At 40.7% G+C, this 20,625-nt stretch overlaps 2 protein-coding genes across 2 annotated transcripts; both read left to right on the top strand.

Annotated features, from left to right (window-relative positions):
- On the top strand, nucleotides 1-2,850 carry LOC145458865 (trypsin beta-like). The gene is made up of 5 exons (XM_080337368.1): nucleotides 1-129; nucleotides 489-636; nucleotides 1,169-1,310; nucleotides 1,371-1,628; nucleotides 2,632-2,850. The coding sequence occupies exons 1-5, from the start codon at nucleotides 93-95 to the stop codon at nucleotides 2,776-2,778; spliced, it is 732 nt and encodes a 243-aa protein (XP_080193494.1). The 5' UTR covers nucleotides 1-92; the 3' UTR covers nucleotides 2,779-2,850.
- A 4,257-nt stretch (nucleotides 2,851-7,107) lies between these two features.
- LOC145458903 (uncharacterized) lies at nucleotides 7,108-20,393 on the top strand. Its single transcript, XM_080337411.1, has 8 exons — nucleotides 7,108-7,255; nucleotides 8,092-8,321; nucleotides 10,618-10,750; nucleotides 11,785-12,011; nucleotides 15,511-15,634; nucleotides 18,242-18,468; nucleotides 18,722-18,849; nucleotides 20,167-20,393. Exons 1-7 carry the CDS (start codon nucleotides 7,180-7,182, stop codon nucleotides 18,842-18,844), a joined length of 1,140 nt encoding a protein of 379 aa, XP_080193537.1. The 5' UTR covers nucleotides 7,108-7,179; the 3' UTR covers nucleotides 18,845-18,849; nucleotides 20,167-20,393.
- Nucleotides 20,394-20,625: the final 232 nt, after the last annotated feature.

Genomic DNA, 20,625 nt, shown 5'->3' with positions numbered 1-20,625 from the left:
CACCCCTGCGATTTTCTATTTAACCAGCATTCGTCGATGCAGTTGTCACATCGTTTTTAGGTGAACAGGAAACCGGAAAGCATTCGACAAAGATGAAGGTCTTCGCAATTTTGCTGCTCGCACTCTACGGTGAGTGAATTCTAAACTTCACAGTTATTATTCAGTTGCGCCACTCTGTATATAGAATATACATGCGATGTTGTTTTTGACATTTGGAATGGCCAATAATCGAGTATGTATGTCGCGATACGATCACGTAGGTAGGGATTTACGTCGCTGGTGTAGGGCATATCTCTTTGTGTCGGTTGGTCTGGTGGCGAATTTCATTTCTGGTGTCCCATTGGGTACTTACTGAGATAGCGCAAACATGATCTGTCGCATATGAAAGTGCGGTCGATATTTAACACTAGAGTTTGATGATAGGCCAACAACCAATACAACAATCTACTCTTTACGATGTATTTCACCAATTACAAATTTTATTCAAGGCGCCAACGCCGATAAAATCATCGGCGGTTCCGCCGCTTCGAACGGTCAATTCCCGTCCATCGTCTTTCAAGAAAAGAGCGGAAGCTTCTTCTGTGGCGGAACAATCATCTCTGCCAATAGAGTCCTTTCCGCGGCTCACTGCGAACAGTAAGCTATTAATTATTTCTGATGCCAAGCATAATGGGCCGGAAAGTGTAGCCTACTAACTGACACGCATGAGACTCCTTTGCCAAAAAGGTAGAACTGAAGGTATAGATTTTGTCTTTTATGCTTGGCACTGCAAAATATTACCCCACACGCTTTTTTGACCTTAGATTTCTTCTCGTATATGATAGTTGTGTCGAAATGTTATTTCTATCATTTTTTGTCCTCCTTCATTACCGTATGGAAAACACCAACACGAGATAAGCACCTTTCATGTAAATGGCAAAAGCAACAACAGCTGCATATGTGCTGCAGAATCATGTGCCCTCGACAATATCATTAGTTGCTAATGGTTTTTGTATAATATCGTGATGCCGACTAATAATTCACTCATCGCAGAATCTCCATTCATTGCAATCAGTCACTGCATCTATTTCGACTAGTTATTATAGACCCCTTTCTAAATCCGCTCCATGATTTTATCTTCATACAACGAAATTTCTCGCATAAATAAGTGCCACTGCCATCTCGATAGGAACTTGGTCGGACTCACAGTAACCGGTGGCACCGCATCCCGTAGCAACGGCGGAGTTACCATCAGCGTCACCGGAAAGACCGTGCATCCCCAGTACAACTCCAACACGATCCAGAACGACATCATGATTTTGAACCTTGGCGTAAGCACGCGTTGAAATACTGTCAATGTTCAGTTAGCCATCAGCAACATGTACTTTTAGTCGAGCTTCAGTTTCGGCAGCACCATCGCTGCTGCTCCCCTGGCATCCTCAACACCAGCCGCTGGAACCGGAATCACCGTCGCCGGATGGGGCAAGACAGGAACTGGTATCCTCGCGACCGTTGCAGTCGATCTGCAATACGTCAATGTCGCGGTCATCTCTACAAGTGACTGCAACGCTCGTCTCGCGTACAACGGAGCGGTTCTCAGCGGTATGATCTGCATGGGCAACATGAACGGCGGAGAAGATTCTTGCCAGGTAAGCGACTACAATGCATCGGAAGATATGGATAATATGGGCATTACTTTCCGTAATGTAGTGCTCAGCTATGATAGGAATGACTTTACACTCTTTTCTTGTTTGAGTGTCGGAGAAGGGTCGGGTGGTCGTGTTACTGTGCCAGGCTACCAGGGATGAGCGGATTTGGAATTTCTATGTCCTAATCCAATCCAAATCCGAAGCTTAAAATCCTAATCCTAATCCAGAACTTTTATATTTTCAAATCCGCGTCCAATCCTAATCCGATTCTAACCTGAAATTCAAAAAAAGTGCTAATTTATGCAAGGGAAAAATGGGCATTTTTTTCTTTCGCAACCAACAATTCTCTTGATTTAAGATAACTTAACATAGGGCTGCACCTCTCATGTTCATTGGCACCGAGTGTACCATAGTATAGTGTCGCATAAGTACATTATTAACTGCTCTGAATTAGTTTTGTAATCTCTGGCAGGTTACCAGTATTCGTGCATTGCGTAATCCGCATCGAATCGATACATAACCGACCAAGCAAGACATATAGACAATAGAGGACAATGTACTATGTATAGGGTGGACCAGTGGTTCCCAACGTGGGCGATTTGGCGGTCTAGGGGGGGGGGCGGAAGGGGGGCGAAAATGGACAAAGAGGGCGAAAATAGCGAAGGGGACGATAGGGGGGGGCGATTACGCGTCAAAACGGCTGACCTTTTTTTTTTAATCAACCCACGAAAATTTAGTTGCAAATGTGTCAAATTCGACATCGAACCGAAAAGTTGACCTCTTTCTTTAGTTAACCCGCCGGTGATTACAGTTTGTATGCCCATTTTTCGGTACACAAATTTTGGGGGGCGATGATCGGTGCTGAGCTCGAAAAGGGGGCGATGGGTCGAAAAAGGTTGGGAACCACTGGGGTAGACCTAAAGTGGAATGAATAATCGTCTTGTAGCTGAACGTGAACATGTCTGTAGTGCTTTTCTGTTATTTGTACATTTCCATTTTATAGGGTGACTCTGGTGGACCGGCCTACCTCGAGGGATCAACGACTGTTGCTGGTATCACTTCCTGGGGATACGGATGCGCCCAGGCAAACAAGCCGGGAGTTTATACCGACGTCGCGTATTACTATTCATGGATCAATAGCAACATGTAATTCAAGTTGGATTATAATCCCCGAATCTGTTTTTGTTCGATTTTCTGACAATAAAACAGCGTCTATTCGGTATGTAGCCTTCGGCAAAGAGTTCATTATTCCTGTTGCCAAGAAAGAAAGTTGACACCTCATCGGTGCCCCTGATAGACGCTTGAGCCCAATTTTTGAGGTTGTGATGAGATGCCTTGACACAATTGGGCTGCGGAATGAATTCCATCAAATTATGCATAAAGTCTTCTCCGAAATATTGAGCTTTATCGACAACAAGTCCTTTATCGCCGACGAAATAGCGGAGGCAGTGTGAGTGTTGCGCGAAGCCAGAGACTAGTCAGGTCGCGCTATGTCTGCATTTTGCAATGTTAGGTTTTGCATGGCCACGGAAACGCCACGATTTCTGCTGTGGACGGCCCTTACAATCCGTAGCAACGAAAATGAAGGGTTTTCACGACACGGCATCTACTCAGTTAGAGTCTCATTCACTATCCTTACCAAGCCGTGTAGTTTGTTGGCAACTGGAATATTCTTACCAATACTCTATTGTAATAGTTCTTAAGCCAAACATTTTTATTCAACCACGCGTTCTCCAGGATAAAGTTACTCAAATACTGCTTAATTATGTAAGTTTGCTATCGCGATATATGCGAATAATCCGGTAACGAAACCAATTACAGGACATTTCACGACAGAATACTGTCCGTAGCAACACGACCCGGGGTTTATGTATATTGTTTATGTTTTTTGAACAATGAGGCTACCGTACTAATAAAATTTCCAAATTATACTCAATGTAGTGTAAATGGCATCATTGAACTTATCAAGTCATTCTTTTAATTATGGCGCTGTCAGTCATCCTGAGTGGCGGATCTAGATCAGTAAGTGGTTCGTAACCTTTTTTCCTGCAGTGCCCTTTTGCGAACATTGCCTAGGTCTGGCGCCTCCTCCCCATTTTAGGCATGGTGGTAAAATCAAGGGGGAAGAGTTCGAAGTCCGGTCGGTATTTTCGGGCTGGGACCTCACTATTGGAAATAGCGCCCGAGGACCACTCGACTAATTAACGCTATAACAATTGTATGTGACGTATTCGGGGTCGAATCAAAGTTGTTATAACAACCACCGGGTAGTGGCGAGATTGCGTAGTGGTATAATCCATAGCTGCAACACCAATGGGTTGCGGGTTCGAGTCCGACCGAGTTCGAATCCAGAATTCTAACCAAAGTGTTGGAGGTTCATCTAGGCTCCTCCTCGCCACGTGATCCTCATAACGGTGTCTTATAAAAAGCCTATAGAAGTCTGGACCGTGCTACAAGTCGGTAAATGCGGAATTAAAAATAAAGCATATCGGCCTGGTGTAAAATGACCAATGTAGTCGAAAACACCCTGAATATCAAAACAAGCAAACCGGGTAAGGGCTCATACCATCCGGTTCCAGCCCGGTGTACACATCCCGAATACACCTCTGCGACCGGCAATACGGGGACGATAATTATATTGGGTTTTGTTTTATTGCTTCTTATGACTAGCAATTCATCTGAGATAGTAGTAGAGATATTTGCTCACATTGAATTTAGTACTGTCCCCAGTTATTAACTTTAACATGAATGTATTCCAAACAAAGCAATCCATATTATGTGACCATAGTGTCATACAATGGTGTGGACACACTTAAATCTCACGGCTCATCGCAATTGGCGTACGTCAGACTTTTTATTTGGCCAAAGGAAAGGAAAGGAAAGGACGTGGTTTATTTTTGTCCTTGATATTTTTGGCATTTTGGCGGTAATTTTTGACCGATTTGCCGATCGCGAAATTTGATAAAATTGGTATCAATCAAAAGCTACCGGGTACTGATTACGACAGTAAAATTTTTATTATGCTCGTGGTCCTGGAACCACCCCATTTTAAGCCTCGAATTTTTATTGTAAAGGAGGTTGGTTTGGTGACGCAACAATGCCGTCTGGGATCAAGTGAGGAGCAGCACAAACCGCAAGCGTATTGGCCATTGTTGCGCAGGCGCTTTAGCATTCACACTCTTACCCTCACTGCGCACTTGCTCGTAGTATAATGCGAATTATTGCCGTTGTTCAAACTCGGAAGATTCAGTACACATTTATCTCATTCTGAGTTCCAGATACTTCATTTCTCTCGGGCAGCTTCGCGCCCCCTTTAGATGCTTTCATGCCCCCAGTTTGAGAACCACTGTAATTGATGTAGTCGAACACCTGGCTAGATGGCATATATAGTCGAAAAGTCGGAATCGAACAAGTATGATATTCGATTCTCACGAGTCCCAGTCAGAAGCTCACCATTCTCTGCAGAGGAAGTTCGAAAGCAAAGTTCGAAAGTGATTGTGTATTCGACCAATGTTGGGATGACTCGAGTCATGACTTGAGTCGAATCAGACTGGAGTCAATTTTTTCGTATGACTTGATTTAACTCGAGTCACTTTGCAAAAATGACTTGACTTGACTCGACGTGTCAGAAATGCGTATTGTCTTGTGACTCGAAGCAAAATTTACGAGTCAATTTTAAGTCATCAAGTAATTGGTGTCGACTGAGTCCCTGTAACCTGTACAAGTTCGGATTATGACGACACGCTTTTGTGACCTGTGAGAGCAACCAATCACTCAATTATCATGCGTTTTACCAAGCCTGCATCGTTATATCACAAGTTGACTGCAAACGCAGCGATCATGGCTTACATCTGATTACGTTGTCGTAAACTATGTAGTATTGCAATTTGATAGCAATGTATCTCTGTTCCATTAACTACTCTTAGTGTCCAGTGCTCATATAACCAACCCTCTTGTATGATTTAAATCGAACGGATATCGGTTATACGTTTATATTGCTCATCAAGAATTGGAGCAGACGTAAATTGTATATCAAGGATGTGTATAGGTGGGTAATGTATGGCATCATATCATTTTTCAACTTTCTGTGGTTCCATATTCGATCCTGTATTTTACTGAATTATAGATACTGATGCTATACCGATTCATGTGTAGTTTAGCAGTTCTACGTATGCGCGAGCGTTTCAAAGCCTTTTTGCGTGTGTTCAAACCTACGTTCCTCGATTCAGAACCAACGGGAACTTAATCTGTATTTAAATCAGCTAGCAAAATGAAATGACTTTAAATCATGCCTCGTACTCTAAAAATTTACCTTTTTTTGACTGATGACTTGACTCGTGACCTGACTTGACTCGAGTCACCTTCACAAATCGATTGACTTGACTTGAACTGAGTTAAAATTTGCAATGACTCGAGACGAATTGTGACTCGAAGGTACTGAATTAATCCCAACACTGCATTCGACTCATTTCTCTGATTTGAAAATTAAGTATAGCTTTTCTAAAGGCGGGCAGTGGGGGTTTTCAGTGTTCACCTTTTGAAAATGGGATGCCCAAAACTGCCTTGACCTTCTGATTTGTATGTATTTCTTGATACATAGTATCGATCACTTCCTCTGACTTTGAAGAGATTGCTAAAATAAGGCTTTTATGATCCCGTCGTTTATAGTCAAAGACTTACCGCTATTACGGATTTCTATCTAGAGTTAGATGCATGAAATTAATATATTATATTGTACATTTGTACGACTATATAGTCCGCAACTCTGCCTTGGGGCAACTCCACTAGCGATTTTGTGCGCGGCGTATCTCTAATCGTTCGTTGCCATTACAAATCCACGTCAAACGACTCTAAGCTACCCGAAAACGTAATAAAATTTTCGCATTGCTATTCCAAAGACAACTCTAATTTGTGCGCAGATTGGTGAAACACGTTTGTTGCGATTATAAAAGCCTAGTCGTCAGAATTCTTTCAGCCAGACGGGTGTCAGAGTAAGAGATTATATAGATTGGTTGGATAAAGCTTGATTGGCCAAACTTGTCTGGGGACCTCCAATCAGATTGGTCAACTGGAAAACTTTCAGATTTTCCAAATTAGATTAGAAGTAGAATTACTAAATTCGCGACAGCATACGCATGACAATGTCAAATGTCTGTATAGCAATCTTGTCTTGTCTCACACTGATACAGTTCTCCCGCAGCATTTTCAGGAAAACCAGATATTAGAATAAAATTAATATGAGAGTACAGAAACATTTCACAATTAGACTAGAATTAGAGCAAAACAACATTTCACAATTAGATAGGAATTGGATTATCGGCATTTTTTTCTAATTAGAAAACTAGAATTATCTATACCTGCCCAAGTCCGCCTATACAAGTATGATGCTGCGTACAATGGTAATAATAATAAGTAATACCAGATCATAGGTGATTTCAAATGAAAGATGCTTGTGATTGACCAAACCCTGATTTGTCTAATTCTCGAGAGATTCCGTTATAATTTTGGTATTTACCAGGCGGATTTTCCTGACAGAATACGTTAAGCAAGCATGGAGAACATTGTGTGGCTGGCGGTATGGATCGTTGCATTGATGGCGGGTCAGGTAACTCTGACACCTCTGAGCGGTAGGTATTTTTTCACGAGGAAAAAAGTATATCCTAACAGTCTGCCTTGCTGCTAAATAGTAAGACTAAACTCTGGTACAGAATCTACAAATTATGTGTATAGCAAATTTCATTACCTTGTCGACCTTTTTTGGTGGCCGCGTTTTGCCCGAATACAATACAATACAATACAACTGTATCTGTCGGGCTGGGCGTTACAGAGTATCATACGACTATCATAGGACTATATGGTCTGTGGTGAATATTTGCAATTCTGTACTCGCCAGCATATTGCTTCAATATGTTTTGTTCTTCCGAGTGGCAAATGCTCAAAACTATATTGTAAAAGTATTTGACCCTAATTTGGTTTAACACCCGCCTTTTCAAGTCTGTGACGCATATGACCTTTCATAATAGAAGCGTCACTGTCTTTTTCACTGATATTATTAATAGTAAAACTAATTGAAGTTTCAGTTTTACATCACAGAAAACATCATAGCGGGGTTCGAGGAGAAATTTAGATAAACCTCTAACATTGTGCGTCTTGAGTGACTGAAAATATAGTAGAAGACCACTATTACCGAAAAGACTGTGTATTTCCACCTGTGCACCACCCTTAATATACGGGTGTGAATATGAACCCATCGTACACGAAACCAAAACCTACCTCAGACTTATACTGCGGTAAAATAGAGTACATTTCAGCGCCAATGTTGCTTCCAGGCCGAAAATCGATACTAATGTAACTACCTGACCGAACCGACAATCCTAGGACTGAAACTTCTAATATCCATCCAGACTGCAGCTTGATATAAATGGTGGTCGGTTCCATTCAATCCTTTCCTTTGATTTGACAGCCGGTGACACGTTCCAGTTTGATTACAACGGCAACGCATACTGGGTGAAAATCGACTGGTGGGGTACATTCAACTTGAAGTCCTCCGAGCAGGCCTGTGAGCTAATGAACGGTTGGGAACTCGTTGAACTCGAGAACACAGCGCAATACGCAGAAATCCGGAGGCAGGTAGCGGCTAAAATCCCGTCCGACTGGAACGAAGTGATGCTGTGGACTGCCGACGAAAGCGAGGTGAGATTGCCAAACAAAAAATTTGGATTTTTTTAATTTCTGATATACAAATCGGGTTACAAGCGGGCTTCAGTAAAAAAAAACTTACCATCAACTCAAGAGATATGACAGAATCCTCAGTTGCGGCGTATGCCAATGCTTTTCGACTACTTTGATATCCATACGCACATTTACTTTCATTATCACAACTCACAAGCCAAACCGATGATTGACACATAACAATCATATGACGAGATTTAACACCCTTTGTTCAACCAGTAGGCTATTGATTTCTGACCGACTCGGCTGCATTAGACCATCAAGGTTCTTTGTCGTCAAGACAACTCCCTTTCCTCGTTTTGATATCAACTAGAGCACTAAAGCTCTTGTCGGACAAATTCATTGCGGGGTTCTGTACAAGAACTTCTAGTCTGATGGTGGGTGTGGATGGCCATTGGTATATATATTTGCTTTCGAATCAGAATTTTTATTATCTAATAATAATAGTAATATTAGTACGCAAATATTGACTAACACCGACAAGATAGCGAATTGATGGAGCCTCCGACTTCTGTTATGGGTATCGATTCAGACAAAAGACCTGGTCAGTAAAATTGGTATCTGTGGCTACCGCGCCTGGCGCTCAGCATATCTGGATTAGAGGTGCGTCGTAACTCGTAAGTTCAACACATTTTTACAATCGATTCGCGACGACGACCGTCAGAGAGCTGCTATTACGTAGGCTATATTTGAACTATTCCACACGTACTATCCAAAAGGTTGAAAAGAACTGGCCTATGCCGTGAATTAAAACTAGAGAATTCGCACCATCGTTCCGAAATAAGCCTGTTACTAATATGTGCGACATCCTTAATGCGGTACCGCCTGCCAGTAATATAAGATCGTCGTATCCAATGTTTCCTCTAAGCTGCGCGCTTGCGCAATTGCGCAGAACTGGCGCGGTCTCTGCGCACAGAAAATCTAAACAGCACCAAAAAAGCCGAAGTGATGACCTTTTTTTAGTCGTTAAGCACTGTTATTCAAGGCATCGCGCAGTGAGTTGGTGAGTGCGCGCAGACTCGTGAAGAATTAGAGCAGTAGTTCCCAACCTTTTTGTCTTCATTCCCCACTCCAGATTTATTCCGAGCCTTCATTCCCCACCAGGACCGTAACAGCACTTCGTCAGCTCCGCAAAAAAAAACGTTGATCTTGGGCCCCCACATGGTGATAAACCTAACTCAGCTCCACTGAGCCTGTACGCTTTTCCCTGCTACCTATCAGCTACATTGGGTATACTGTTTAGTTTTCTGTCACCACCAGGCCATTCCTTCTCGACATGTATAAGTTTTCGGTCACCACAAGGCCATTGCTTCTCGGCCAAGGTCTTCTCGCTGCTGATCGTTCTGGCACACTTCTCGTAGTTGCATTGGGATGGCATTGGTGCGTCGCGGCGCAGTAATGGCCGACGCCGAATACTGCATTTCTATAAATTCCACGTAGCCTATTTTCGTGGGGGAAGGGTACCGAATAATCAGATATTCGGTAATATTAAATAGCGCACCCAGCGCGAAAATATTTTGATAAAGTGGCATAAATTTACCAAAAAAATACTTTAATTTATGTTAATTCACGAAATAATTTTGGGCCTCTTCGAGCTCGCCCCCCCCAAAATACCCAGCACTTTTGTCATCAAAAAGCAGCTATCTCCTGGTTTGACTACACAAGACACACAACCACACCAGTATGCAAGACAATCGCCTTTAACTGCAACATAAAACGTATTGTGAACCGATACCAGTAACGCTCAGAATTTCGCGAAAGCGTTATTTCACGTCAAACTAGTCGTGCTGGATGCGTTTGTGACGCCACCATTGGTCATCCAGAGTTAAAATGAGGTTTTGTGAACAACACGCTATATAATTTTCGATACATACATTCCAGAGCAGTTAACTGGTAACGGTAATTGCGCATGTGTCTCCGTGAATATGTAGGCTGTCCTGTCCTATATAATTTTGAACAAATGCGTCTATTCCCCACCAGTGGGGAATTCCTCACCGTTTGAGAACCACTGAATTAGAGGGAACATTGCTGATATCTATATGCTATCTCATCCAATGTTTTTTTCTTCATGCCGCCTGTCGACTGCTATGGTCATTTACACCAGGCCAATTTCCTTCGTTTTCATACCGTAGCTGCCGACTTGTAGCAGGGCTCACTTCTAGGCATAAATAAGACACAGCTGACACGGATGAGATGGCGAGAAGTAGCCTATCCAGTGACGAATACATCATCTCATCGACTCGCCTCGTTTCAACAGGGGGACGATGACCAAGAATCAAATGTGATGCTGGTAATATTCAGGACCGGTACGGAAGGAATTAACCGGAAGGAGGACCATCCGGCCACTTATTCGGGTCACGGCTATATTTGTCAGAAAAAAATGAAACAGCGTGAGAATACAAGTCATTTTTTTCTTCGATATATATTACTCCAATGATAATTAGGTAAAATTTTCGGTCTGTTTCCAGACAATTCCGGCCCGCTTACTACGACCCGCAATATATGCGTAATGCGTATTGATGTTACCCATATATTGCGCCTTTAAAAGCCTGAGTGGAGGTCCCATGTTTTGTTTTTCAATTATGTGGCAACACGCTGTTTCACGCCAAACACTCACTGTGGTGGCAGCGTAAACTCTCAGCCTAAAGGCGGTACACGAAAACACAACCTACCTCATAATTCAGAAAGCCCGTTCTTACGTTGTCAATAGGATGTTTCATCGGACTTGTAAACAATTAAACTTCCTTAAGTGTGTGTTTAAATTTAATTATTGCACGGATTGAGCCAATCATCATTATCAATCGGCGTTTTTCTTTCTTTCAATCGCTGTCTTAGTACTTTTGACTTGGCGGAAGAGACGGTTGTGATTGATTCATGGTACAGTAAAGCCTATGCATATTCTGCACATTGTGCATATTGTGCATATAATATTGTGCATATTCATACTGTAACAGTTTCTTGAGCCGATTGGAGAGTATACGATTCTGCTACGTTGCCGGTAATGTAGGTCGTGTTGCTAAAGCGTAACTATTTGGTTCTTCCGTCGTTATGGTTAATAACATTTACTGGAAACGGTTAAGAATATTTAACTCTCTCTAAACGAAATTAATATAAACAAAATAAAAGCAACATTCCCGGAACTGTACATATTTTGAACTCAGTAGCAAATAAATATTTGGAGGGAAACCCCCGGTACATGACAGCAGTTATTCACTCAACCCGTATACAATCCAACGTCGATATATGTGCCCATACATTCCATCTGTACTTATTCTAATTTGTCTAGGATCGTTTGGATTACAATGTTGTATTTGATATTTTCCGCGGTATAATTCTATGGTTCAGGCAAACGTTTAAAACAAGTTCATTATTTGGTGAATTGATCATGATTTCGTCCTTCACATTTAATAAATACTTTAACCAGCGGGAACAACTCACTACTTCGAAGAAGGTTTCGACCACTACTGGTTCACAATCGACGTGTGGGGCACGTACAGTTTCACAGAAGCTAAATCCGAATGCGAGACCAAACATTCGGCGGATCTTGTGAAGATCACGAGTTCCGATCTCTTGGAGGAGATCGAAGAAGAAGTCGAAGAAGGAATTCCTCTAGATTGGAATGAAGTGATGCTGTGGACTGGAGACAGTAAGGTAGGCTACATGCTACGATGGATGCAAATATGCTATTGCTTGTATCTTCCATCAGACGGGTAGATACAATTTGTCTGTATAATACATTCATGAGAGGGTGTTCCCATACCTTAAAAATGGTAATTCTCACCAGACATGGGGTAATCGCGATTAGTAATCGTAATCGATTACGACGATTACAGCATTTTCAAGTAATCGTAATCGCAATCGATTACAATCGAAAAAAATCCAAAGTAATCGTAATCGTAATCGACTACTTCACATATCTAATCGATTTCTTTGTGAAAGAACGATTACTTTTCATTTGTACAATGAATTTGACATAACCGAACATTCGTGAACAAGGAAGAGATATTCTACCAGGTTATTGATATCGCAAACAGTTGATTTTTAAACGCCACTGCTCATTATTACGTCAGAAGTATTAGCTTTACTCGTCCTTGCGTAAGAAGTATCCACACGTAGTAAATATATATTCGATGTACATTATTGTGTGATTGTTAGAACAGTATAAGCCATTACGTATATCAGGTTATCAATGCGCTCCAGACGCCACTACCTCGCAGCAAGAATATAATCAATACTCTGTCTAGTTTCTAATAGTAACTTATGTATTGATGATTGGTTACGCAGTTTGACCGTGGCTGCTTGGCGAACAGTAGGCCTATCTATGTAGTATACGTATGTGTTGTACGTACACCGGACAAAGATTTGAAATTTTGTACTCATCAAATAAAACATTACGATGGTTAAAATAAACAGCTGCTGATATATATCATAATAACATAGCCGTTCTTTGCCGTTTCTCGTAACGGCAGTTTTCTGTATCTGTATTAAGTGGAAGGTAGAATTTTAAGTTCACTTTATTATCTTATTCTCATATGACTCTACATGAAACGGGCGCCAATCGTTATTTCACAATTCTTCACTCGACATTTATACCTGTCGCCAGAGCCATCCGCTTATACACCATGTTAGCGTAGGTTGTAGGTACAACCAGCACCAAAACAGCAATTCGTCCCCCACTCCAAACTTTGGTATTGGTAGGGTTGTAACCAAGTCACAATGTTCCGAGTCACAAGTCAATATCACTTTTATAGTTTTGACTCGAGTCAGGTCGAGTCATTTTCAATTCACCCCCGAGTCAAGTCCGAGTCCAAGTCAGCTAGTAGAGGGTCGAGTCCGAGTCATAGTGTTTGACTCGAGTACGAGTCCAAGTCGTTATGTTCACAGATCAGTTTTCAGATCGATCCGGTTCAACCCACTTTTTTCAACTCTGCTCGAATAATATAGAATGGCTCGTATTCATAGTATAGTAATTTTCATCAGTTTTCACAGTTTACAGCCCTACTTCCATGTACCAGGACTGAGAGACGAAATACAAATAATGTGGTAACTTTACTATTCTTCGAAGTTACATGGAATGTCTGTCTTGGCTGTGAGTCATGCAAAATGACTCGAGTACAAGTCGAGTCAATACAAAAATTGACTCAAGTCGAGTCAATTTACGCATTTATAAAAATGACTCGAGTCAAGTCTAGTCACCAAATAATCGCGACTCGAGTCATTACAACCCTGGGTATTGGGGCCTCATGGTGGTCAGTTTTCAAGTTGATGACTGAATTTCGTCATAATATTGGTAATTGCATTATATTGCTATTCATTCAGAATTACTGGTAGAGCTGGGGGCACGTAATTCATAATTATAGCATCTGGTATGTTGTTATAATTACTTTATTGTATGTTGTTAATTCGTGACCTCCCGCCTTTCATATAATCAAATGATACTGTAGTCGCCCAAACGCAGTAGACTAAGTGAAAAACTTTCGTGAGACCCACACACAAATTGTCATGTCTTCATTCTTCTGTGAGTGCCCCGGCTAGCATTTGCATTGTTGGGGCTCAGATTGGAGGGACCGGACTATTCGTCACGCCCACAGAGCGCGGCTATACTGACAATGGACACATATCCAAAGTTTTGGCCAAGGTCATTCTTTGGTAGCACACTTTGTGGAGTTGAATGTTGGCCGAAATTGCATACGTCTTTTGGTGTGTCGTGGCGGGGTAATGACCGCTACCGAAATGCATATTCCTATAAATTATGCATGCTTTTTTTCTTGGGGGGAGAGGTATGCATTTTAAAATCAAGATATTTAGAGACATTAAATCCGGAAGCTCGAAGAAAATTTTCAAGTTAATTAACTCTCTTGAAAATACTCTAAATAATAATTTATGTTGATGTACGAAATACTTTTGAATCCCCTTAGAGCTCGCTCTCGGTCCTATTGGGGAGTTTGGGGTGTGGCAGTTACGGACCTGGCAAGAATTCAAATCGTTGGGTGCGACGAATAGTCTTGCATAGAGTTGGGCAATGGGCGCATTATGACGTAACAATCAAATGACGTATGATTTATAAAGAAAGTTGTTATCTCATTAGACCTTATTTTCATCGAAAGCCCTTTATTGTCTTCCAATATCTCTTCCAATATATTAGTTCTAAGAAGCAAAACAAATGTAATCGTGAGTAATCGTGATTACTTTTTAAATGTAATCGTAATCGTAATCGACTAATTACTGATTTTGCTGTAATCGTAATCGTAATCGTAATCGCGGGATTCACAAGTAATCGTAATCGCAATCGATTACATTCGTGAAGTAATCACCCCATGTCTGATTCTCACATATTGATATCAATTTCACGCGTAGCCTTTGGTTCATACCCGCAACCTTGGTAGCTTAAAGTTGAATAACGAAATGCGTTTTCGTAATGGGTCATAGCAGTAACTGCCAACCGGACAGGAATTCCATACTTGGGGGGATATTTTGAATTTTTTAAATGGGAATATGGCTTTAAGAGTCTAGGGAAGGTATTCCTGATCCAATCAAATCTTTCGTTGTTATGACCGAACTGCAAGGTATGAAAGTATTTCTTTCCAAATTTGTGTTCCGTTTGGCTGATTTATAGCTTGAAGTATATGTTTAAATGCTATTTCAAATCTTCCCGTTTCGTGCAAATTCCCAATACCCTCACCTACATTTTTAAAAACTAGCTCAGGTGTGCTGCAAGTAGGCTATGACTCGCGAGATTGAGATATATTGACTGAGATATATAAAAGAAAGTTCTCAATTGTTATATGCGATTTGAACTACTGCTCACAAAGTTTCATGTAATGGACCTACATGCTTTGAGGATCCCAAAATTGGAAAAACTATACTTTGTCTAAAAATACATTACCTCTGATGTATTGTACACTGTACAGCTTTGATTCCTGAAGGCAAATACAATACACGTCAGACTGCGAAGTAAGCGATAAATCTTACACGAAACGTTCCGTAAAATTAGAGTTTTAGTGTGGTGCTGATCGTTATAATATAGTGGATACTTCTTTGCTCTACAAGCAGACTACAAACAACGGACCATTTGTGCTATACTCCTGGTATTTCTATAAGTACAACGACGTGTATAGGCAGGCAACAAGCTCTTGAAATTCGTATTCAGACGGAAGGCAGCAATACTATGTTGGTTGTATGGAGAGAAGGAACTGGTGGGCCGAATAGCTATTCAGAGAGATCTCCAACCTATGAAGGACACGGCTTTATTTGTCACAAGAGAGGAAACCATCGTAAGTACAGCACTATATTTCTTTTCTTTCGACATAACTTAGAGAGTCCATTTAGTTTGCATTTTTATAGTGTTTTGATATGGAGAATTCCAGCATAAATGTATAAGCCAAATTCATATAATGGGGTTGCAAACTCATACACAGAGATTCCTAATTCCTATTACAGCGCGGTGATCATTCTAGTCGAAAGAAGGAAGTTTTGCTGAAATTGAATATCCGTGTTCGATATTGCGTAGCGTGAAAAATGCCAGCAATGGCTGGTCCGCTGGTGAATGGTGATAATTAGGGTTGCGTTCAAAACAAGCGGTGTTTTAAAACAATTTGTTTAAAACATGTTTTAAAAAGTGTTTTAAACAGAGGCCTTAAAAAAATTGTCTATTTTTGCAAGTTGTAAAAGTATGCCATAATCGTGTAAATACTTTCCAAAAAACATGTCATTCGAGCCTATACGGACAATTACCACCCGATATAGCTGACGCATATCGATATGGAAGGGTGTGAACCCTCAAAATAGTCGGTTCAACAGCAATAGTACAGATATTTCGTCAAATGAGCTATATTCACCCTATATATTCAATTGTCAATGTCAATCCACTATGACATCACAATTGCTACGTTGCTACTATAGTACCGTATGTCCGAATACTTCATAGTTTGTTATTGTTGCCATTGTTACGATGCGAATTTCATGGTCTGTGATTTTGATTGTTACGTCATACTTTGCCTTTTTGGTTTTGCTTTTAAATCTGTTTAAATCCCTTTAGTGTGCCGTTAACTCTTGAAAAGAGGCACCCGAAAAGTCTTCGAGTTCAATAAATATTATTTTACAATGGATATTGTATTGAAAGCTATATTCAAGTTCTGTACCACGAACCAGCTATTTGACATCACAATTGAATATCCGTGACGTCATGACCCGAAAAAAACAATAAAAAACACGTGTTAAACAAGGACCTTGTTTTAAACATGTTTGTTTTAAATTGATTTTTGTTTTAAATGCAACCCCAGTGATAATGGAATGGAGCCAAGACCAGATTGCGGTTAATTACGTTCATTGCTTAATGCGGTCCAATCAACCAGAAATAAACATTGAACAGGATCTCAGATATGTTGGCGCCGAAGTAAAATATCGGCTGGCAAAATAATTACAGGAATATCCAACTGACGCTCCACAAGTTCATATGGTATCAATAAACGCTATCAGTTCTGAGCTCCTCTAAAACGAAATCTGGTCCGCACTGTAGTACAGGGCGATACTGCATGATGCTGGAGCAGGTTTGCCCGCATATCAAGGATTTTCTTCATCACACGAGATCCAAATCCAAATTATGAAACTATTGCGTATATTTTTCCTGGGATATCAAGACATTCCTGTTTTTTTCATATCCATATATATGCATTAAAAACTGTACTTTCCACATGTAAGCCGCCTCACCATTCAGAATCATTCTGAATCAAATGCCATGCCCAGTTTAACAACCATGTTATCATGTTAATTGAACCACGATTATGCCAAAATGTGGAATCCAGTTATTCGTATTCCAGATCACAATCCATGCCCATATCTGAGTTGAGTGTAGCCGCAGTTTCAGATAGTGTATAGCCAAAAATGTTGTGTTATTGTGCTATTGTCAGGTATGATTATTTTTGGCATATCGGTAACCAAATGCCAAAACTGTCAAAAATATAATTTTGAAAAAGCTAAAAATAAGACGTTTTGAAAGTATAGATCGTTATGAAGGTTTTTGCTAAAAATGACAACATGAGTTGACAGGAGTTTATATGAAGCGACAAAATAAGTGTGTAAAGCAGGATTCTAGAATTTATGGTCCGTGCCGGAGTCCTTCGGTGGTCCGTAGACTACCTTCCAGGTGGGGAATGAAAATCTTAGGGTCGAGGCTAAAAAGTCCAGTGGTTAAATCTGGATTTACGGACAATCTGTGGATTGATTAATCCAGCGATTAGGAAATAGATGATATCCAGCGATTACGAAGGGTATGATATCCTGCGAAAAGGAAGTAGATGAGCAAAAGTAGGGTTCAGGTAGTAATCAGTAATTTGTCCTATGGGGGCAGAGTTACATCAATGAAACAGGCATGGTGCAAAAGGCCTCAGTCACCAAGACGCAATCCCCATCTGTGCACGTAGGCCTACCTCATACATGTATATACATCCAATCCTTTCCTACATTTCCTACATTTTTCTTTTCCGGGTAGATAGTTTTTCATAATAAAGCCACTCATGCTTTCTAACCCTCGTTTAGGGAGTGGATTCCGTGATCGAAACGTGTCAGCGACTCAATACTACAAAATCAGTTCAAACCTGAGTTCATACTTATAAGAATGAGAATAACAAATGTCTGTACACAATGCAGGCTTGGCTCGTTGCGCAATTTACATTTCATTCTGTAACATTTTCAGAAAAACCAGAAATTAGATTAAAGTCAAAGTTAGAGCAGAGACATTTCTCAAATTAGGTTACAATTAGATTACCGGCATTTGCTCGAATAAGTCTATTAGACAACTATAGAATTATGTAGTTGTCCAAGTATGTTGTTCAGGCCCCTGTTGAGATGTTCAAAAACGACTGAGCTAATTCTTTTTGCAGCTGGAGATTCTCACAAATTTGAGTTCGGAGGCTACCGTTACTGGTTCAAAATCGACTGGTGGGGCAACGTCGGCTACAGTGACGCCGTGAGTCATTGTCGCGAGAAATACGGTGCTGAAGTCGCCACAGCTGCCGACGATAACGTTTACGGCGAGATGCAAGCACAAATCGCGAAAGAGATTCCCAACGAATGGACCGAGGTGATGCTATGGACTCGGGACTCCAATGTAAGATCGTGTATACATGATATAAGGGCGCAAACCGACATATAGGCAACAGTCATTTCATTGATTTCCATGTGACTTTTATCTGGCTTCGGAAAATATTTTAATCTTTTTTAAATATATATTGATACGGATATACGCCCTGTATAGTTGTCCAAGTGTGTATTAGACCTTCGTGTTCGACTCACGGAATCACAAATTGAATAACAGTTGGGGATGATCATTGTGTTATAATTTATCTATGATTCTGTTGCAGACAGTTGATACCAATGTTATGTTGATCGTACGGAAGGACGGAGTCGGCGTACCAAACGAGAAAGGGGATTACGATACAACAAATTACCGCGGCCACGGATATATTTGCCAGAAACAATTGTAATTTCGGTAAGGTGGAATCCGCATCACGTGCTAAAGTAGGGGCGTGTAGCTCGCGTATCGCGGACCACATTCAGCCTGAAGAATAAATTTGGCGTAAAATTAACAAGTAACTGCGATTTCGCTCCAAAGCTTGTGGAAGTAATCTAATGAAACAAGTCGCTCGAGTAACCAGATAATGTAGAAAAACTACGTTACTCACTGTGTTCTCACTCGAAAGCCTGTATGTAACGGACGCCAATAGGCTCAATCACAGTGACTCCCAACCGGTGAGGAATTCAGGGGTTTCTTATGGGAACAGACGCACTTGCAAAACAAATCTACAGTATATAACGGAGGCGTGAAACCACGATTACGGTTTACAGTTCACTGGTATGGACTCTAGCGTCGCTCATTTTATGGCGTGTTTTTCGCAAAAACTCGTTCTGAATGCTGGATAAACAATTTTGCGGGATACCAGCGCACAGAAGGCTTGATATAGCAGGAAAATGCAATTGTTTATGTCTACTGTCAGACTTCCCAAAGATATTGGATGTACTCAGACAAGCAAATAGCTTGTCCGTGACGTCCGGTTAAGTTAAAAGAAAATACGAACGTAGTCAGCCCCACCTTGGATTCACGTTTGTTAAGGAAAAATATGAGTAACTGTCACAATCATTGATTTTCTTTACATGAGTTGTCACTATCAATCCTGGGTCGTCTTCGCTTGTCCCCATAGAAAGTCCTCACGAAACAAAGTTTTACCTACTTTTATTGGAGGGGGCATTTTAAAGACTTGGATAGAGGGATTATAGGTTATGGGTAATGAAGATCAAAAAATAATCAGCAGTGGGAAATGAAGGAATGAATGTTGGGAACCACTGCTCTATCTCGATCGCCGCTATACAGCATTTAGCGCGTTTATGAAGAGAAACATAAAACTTACCATAAAACTTACCATAAAACCTTGACGATTATTCGCATCTCAATCGGCCAAACACGCACATGGTGCTGACGAAACTAACTGTCTTTTTCCTCTATCGGCGTATATATTCTATATAGTTTTCGGTTCCCCTGCTGATACACCACCAGTAGTAATTAATATTACGGTGTAGATTTATAAACAGCAATGCTGCTTCTCATAAAATATGATTTGACTGTTAATATGCAACAAAAGTCCTCCGTTTATTGCTAGTGCCTGACAAAAATCAACGTAATGTATTAAGAATTTGTTCTGCCTAATATTGATGCTCATTTGAGCAATAATTGGATAAGACCGACATTGATGATGTGTCATTATAGCTTATATTTTCCTATCTTTGGAAATAATCATATGTGCATTTTCAGATAACAACACCACGCGACAAAGGCAATACGTATAATTCACCGTCGATGACAATATTGTACCTGTACAGTGTACACTCACTATTTGGTAATCAAATTTAGCGACATCAAGAGATTTGATCATATGAAAAACTGACGAGGGATTTCAATAGCTGTTGAATATTTGATATCTGTCTGAATTATTTCTATTGGACTCGATCAATAAATCATGATATATGGGGCTGCGTTAATTTGTGAAGGTACTGATTAAAGTGTTTAACTTGTTGCGCAGGAGTTGTAGCTTCATATGGTAGCGAACGAGCATTGTCGCAATAAAAACACTCGTCATTTGTAGCGTTGCGGCAATATGACTAAGTCGTTAACAGTTCCAGAATGAGGGGACCTAGATACCGCCCATAGATGAGTATAGTGAAAAACTTGAGATGATGTGCTGCTATGTCGTAAATATTATCATCAGCATCT

Source organism: Botryllus schlosseri, chromosome 16 (assembly GCF_051294905.1).
Source record: "Botryllus schlosseri isolate E-star chromosome 16, Bs_hap1, whole genome shotgun sequence".
In the NCBI taxonomy this organism is placed as follows: domain Eukaryota; kingdom Metazoa; phylum Chordata; class Ascidiacea; order Stolidobranchia; family Styelidae; genus Botryllus; species Botryllus schlosseri.
This window is presented reverse-complemented; position numbering and strand designations above follow the sequence as displayed.

Coding starts and splice junctions, on each gene's coding strand:
- LOC145458865 (XM_080337368.1), top strand. CDS start 93: ATGAAGGTCTTCGCAATTTTGCTGCTCGCACTCTACG. Junction 637..1,168: donor TCCGCGGCTCACTGCGAACA/GTAAGCTATTAA, acceptor CCATCTCGATAG/GAACTTGGTCGGACTCACAG. Junction 1,311..1,370: donor TCATGATTTTGAACCTTGGC/GTAAGCACGCGT, acceptor ATGTACTTTTAG/TCGAGCTTCAGTTTCGGCAG.
- LOC145458903 (XM_080337411.1), top strand. CDS start 7,180: ATGGAGAACATTGTGTGGCTGGCGGTATGGATCGTTGCATTGATGGCG. Junction 7,256..8,091: donor AACTCTGACACCTCTGAGCG/GTAGGTATTTTT, acceptor TTGATTTGACAG/CCGGTGACACGTTCCAGTTT. Junction 10,751..11,784: donor TCAGAAAAAAATGAAACAGC/GTGAGAATACAA, acceptor TACTTTAACCAG/CGGGAACAACTCACTACTTC.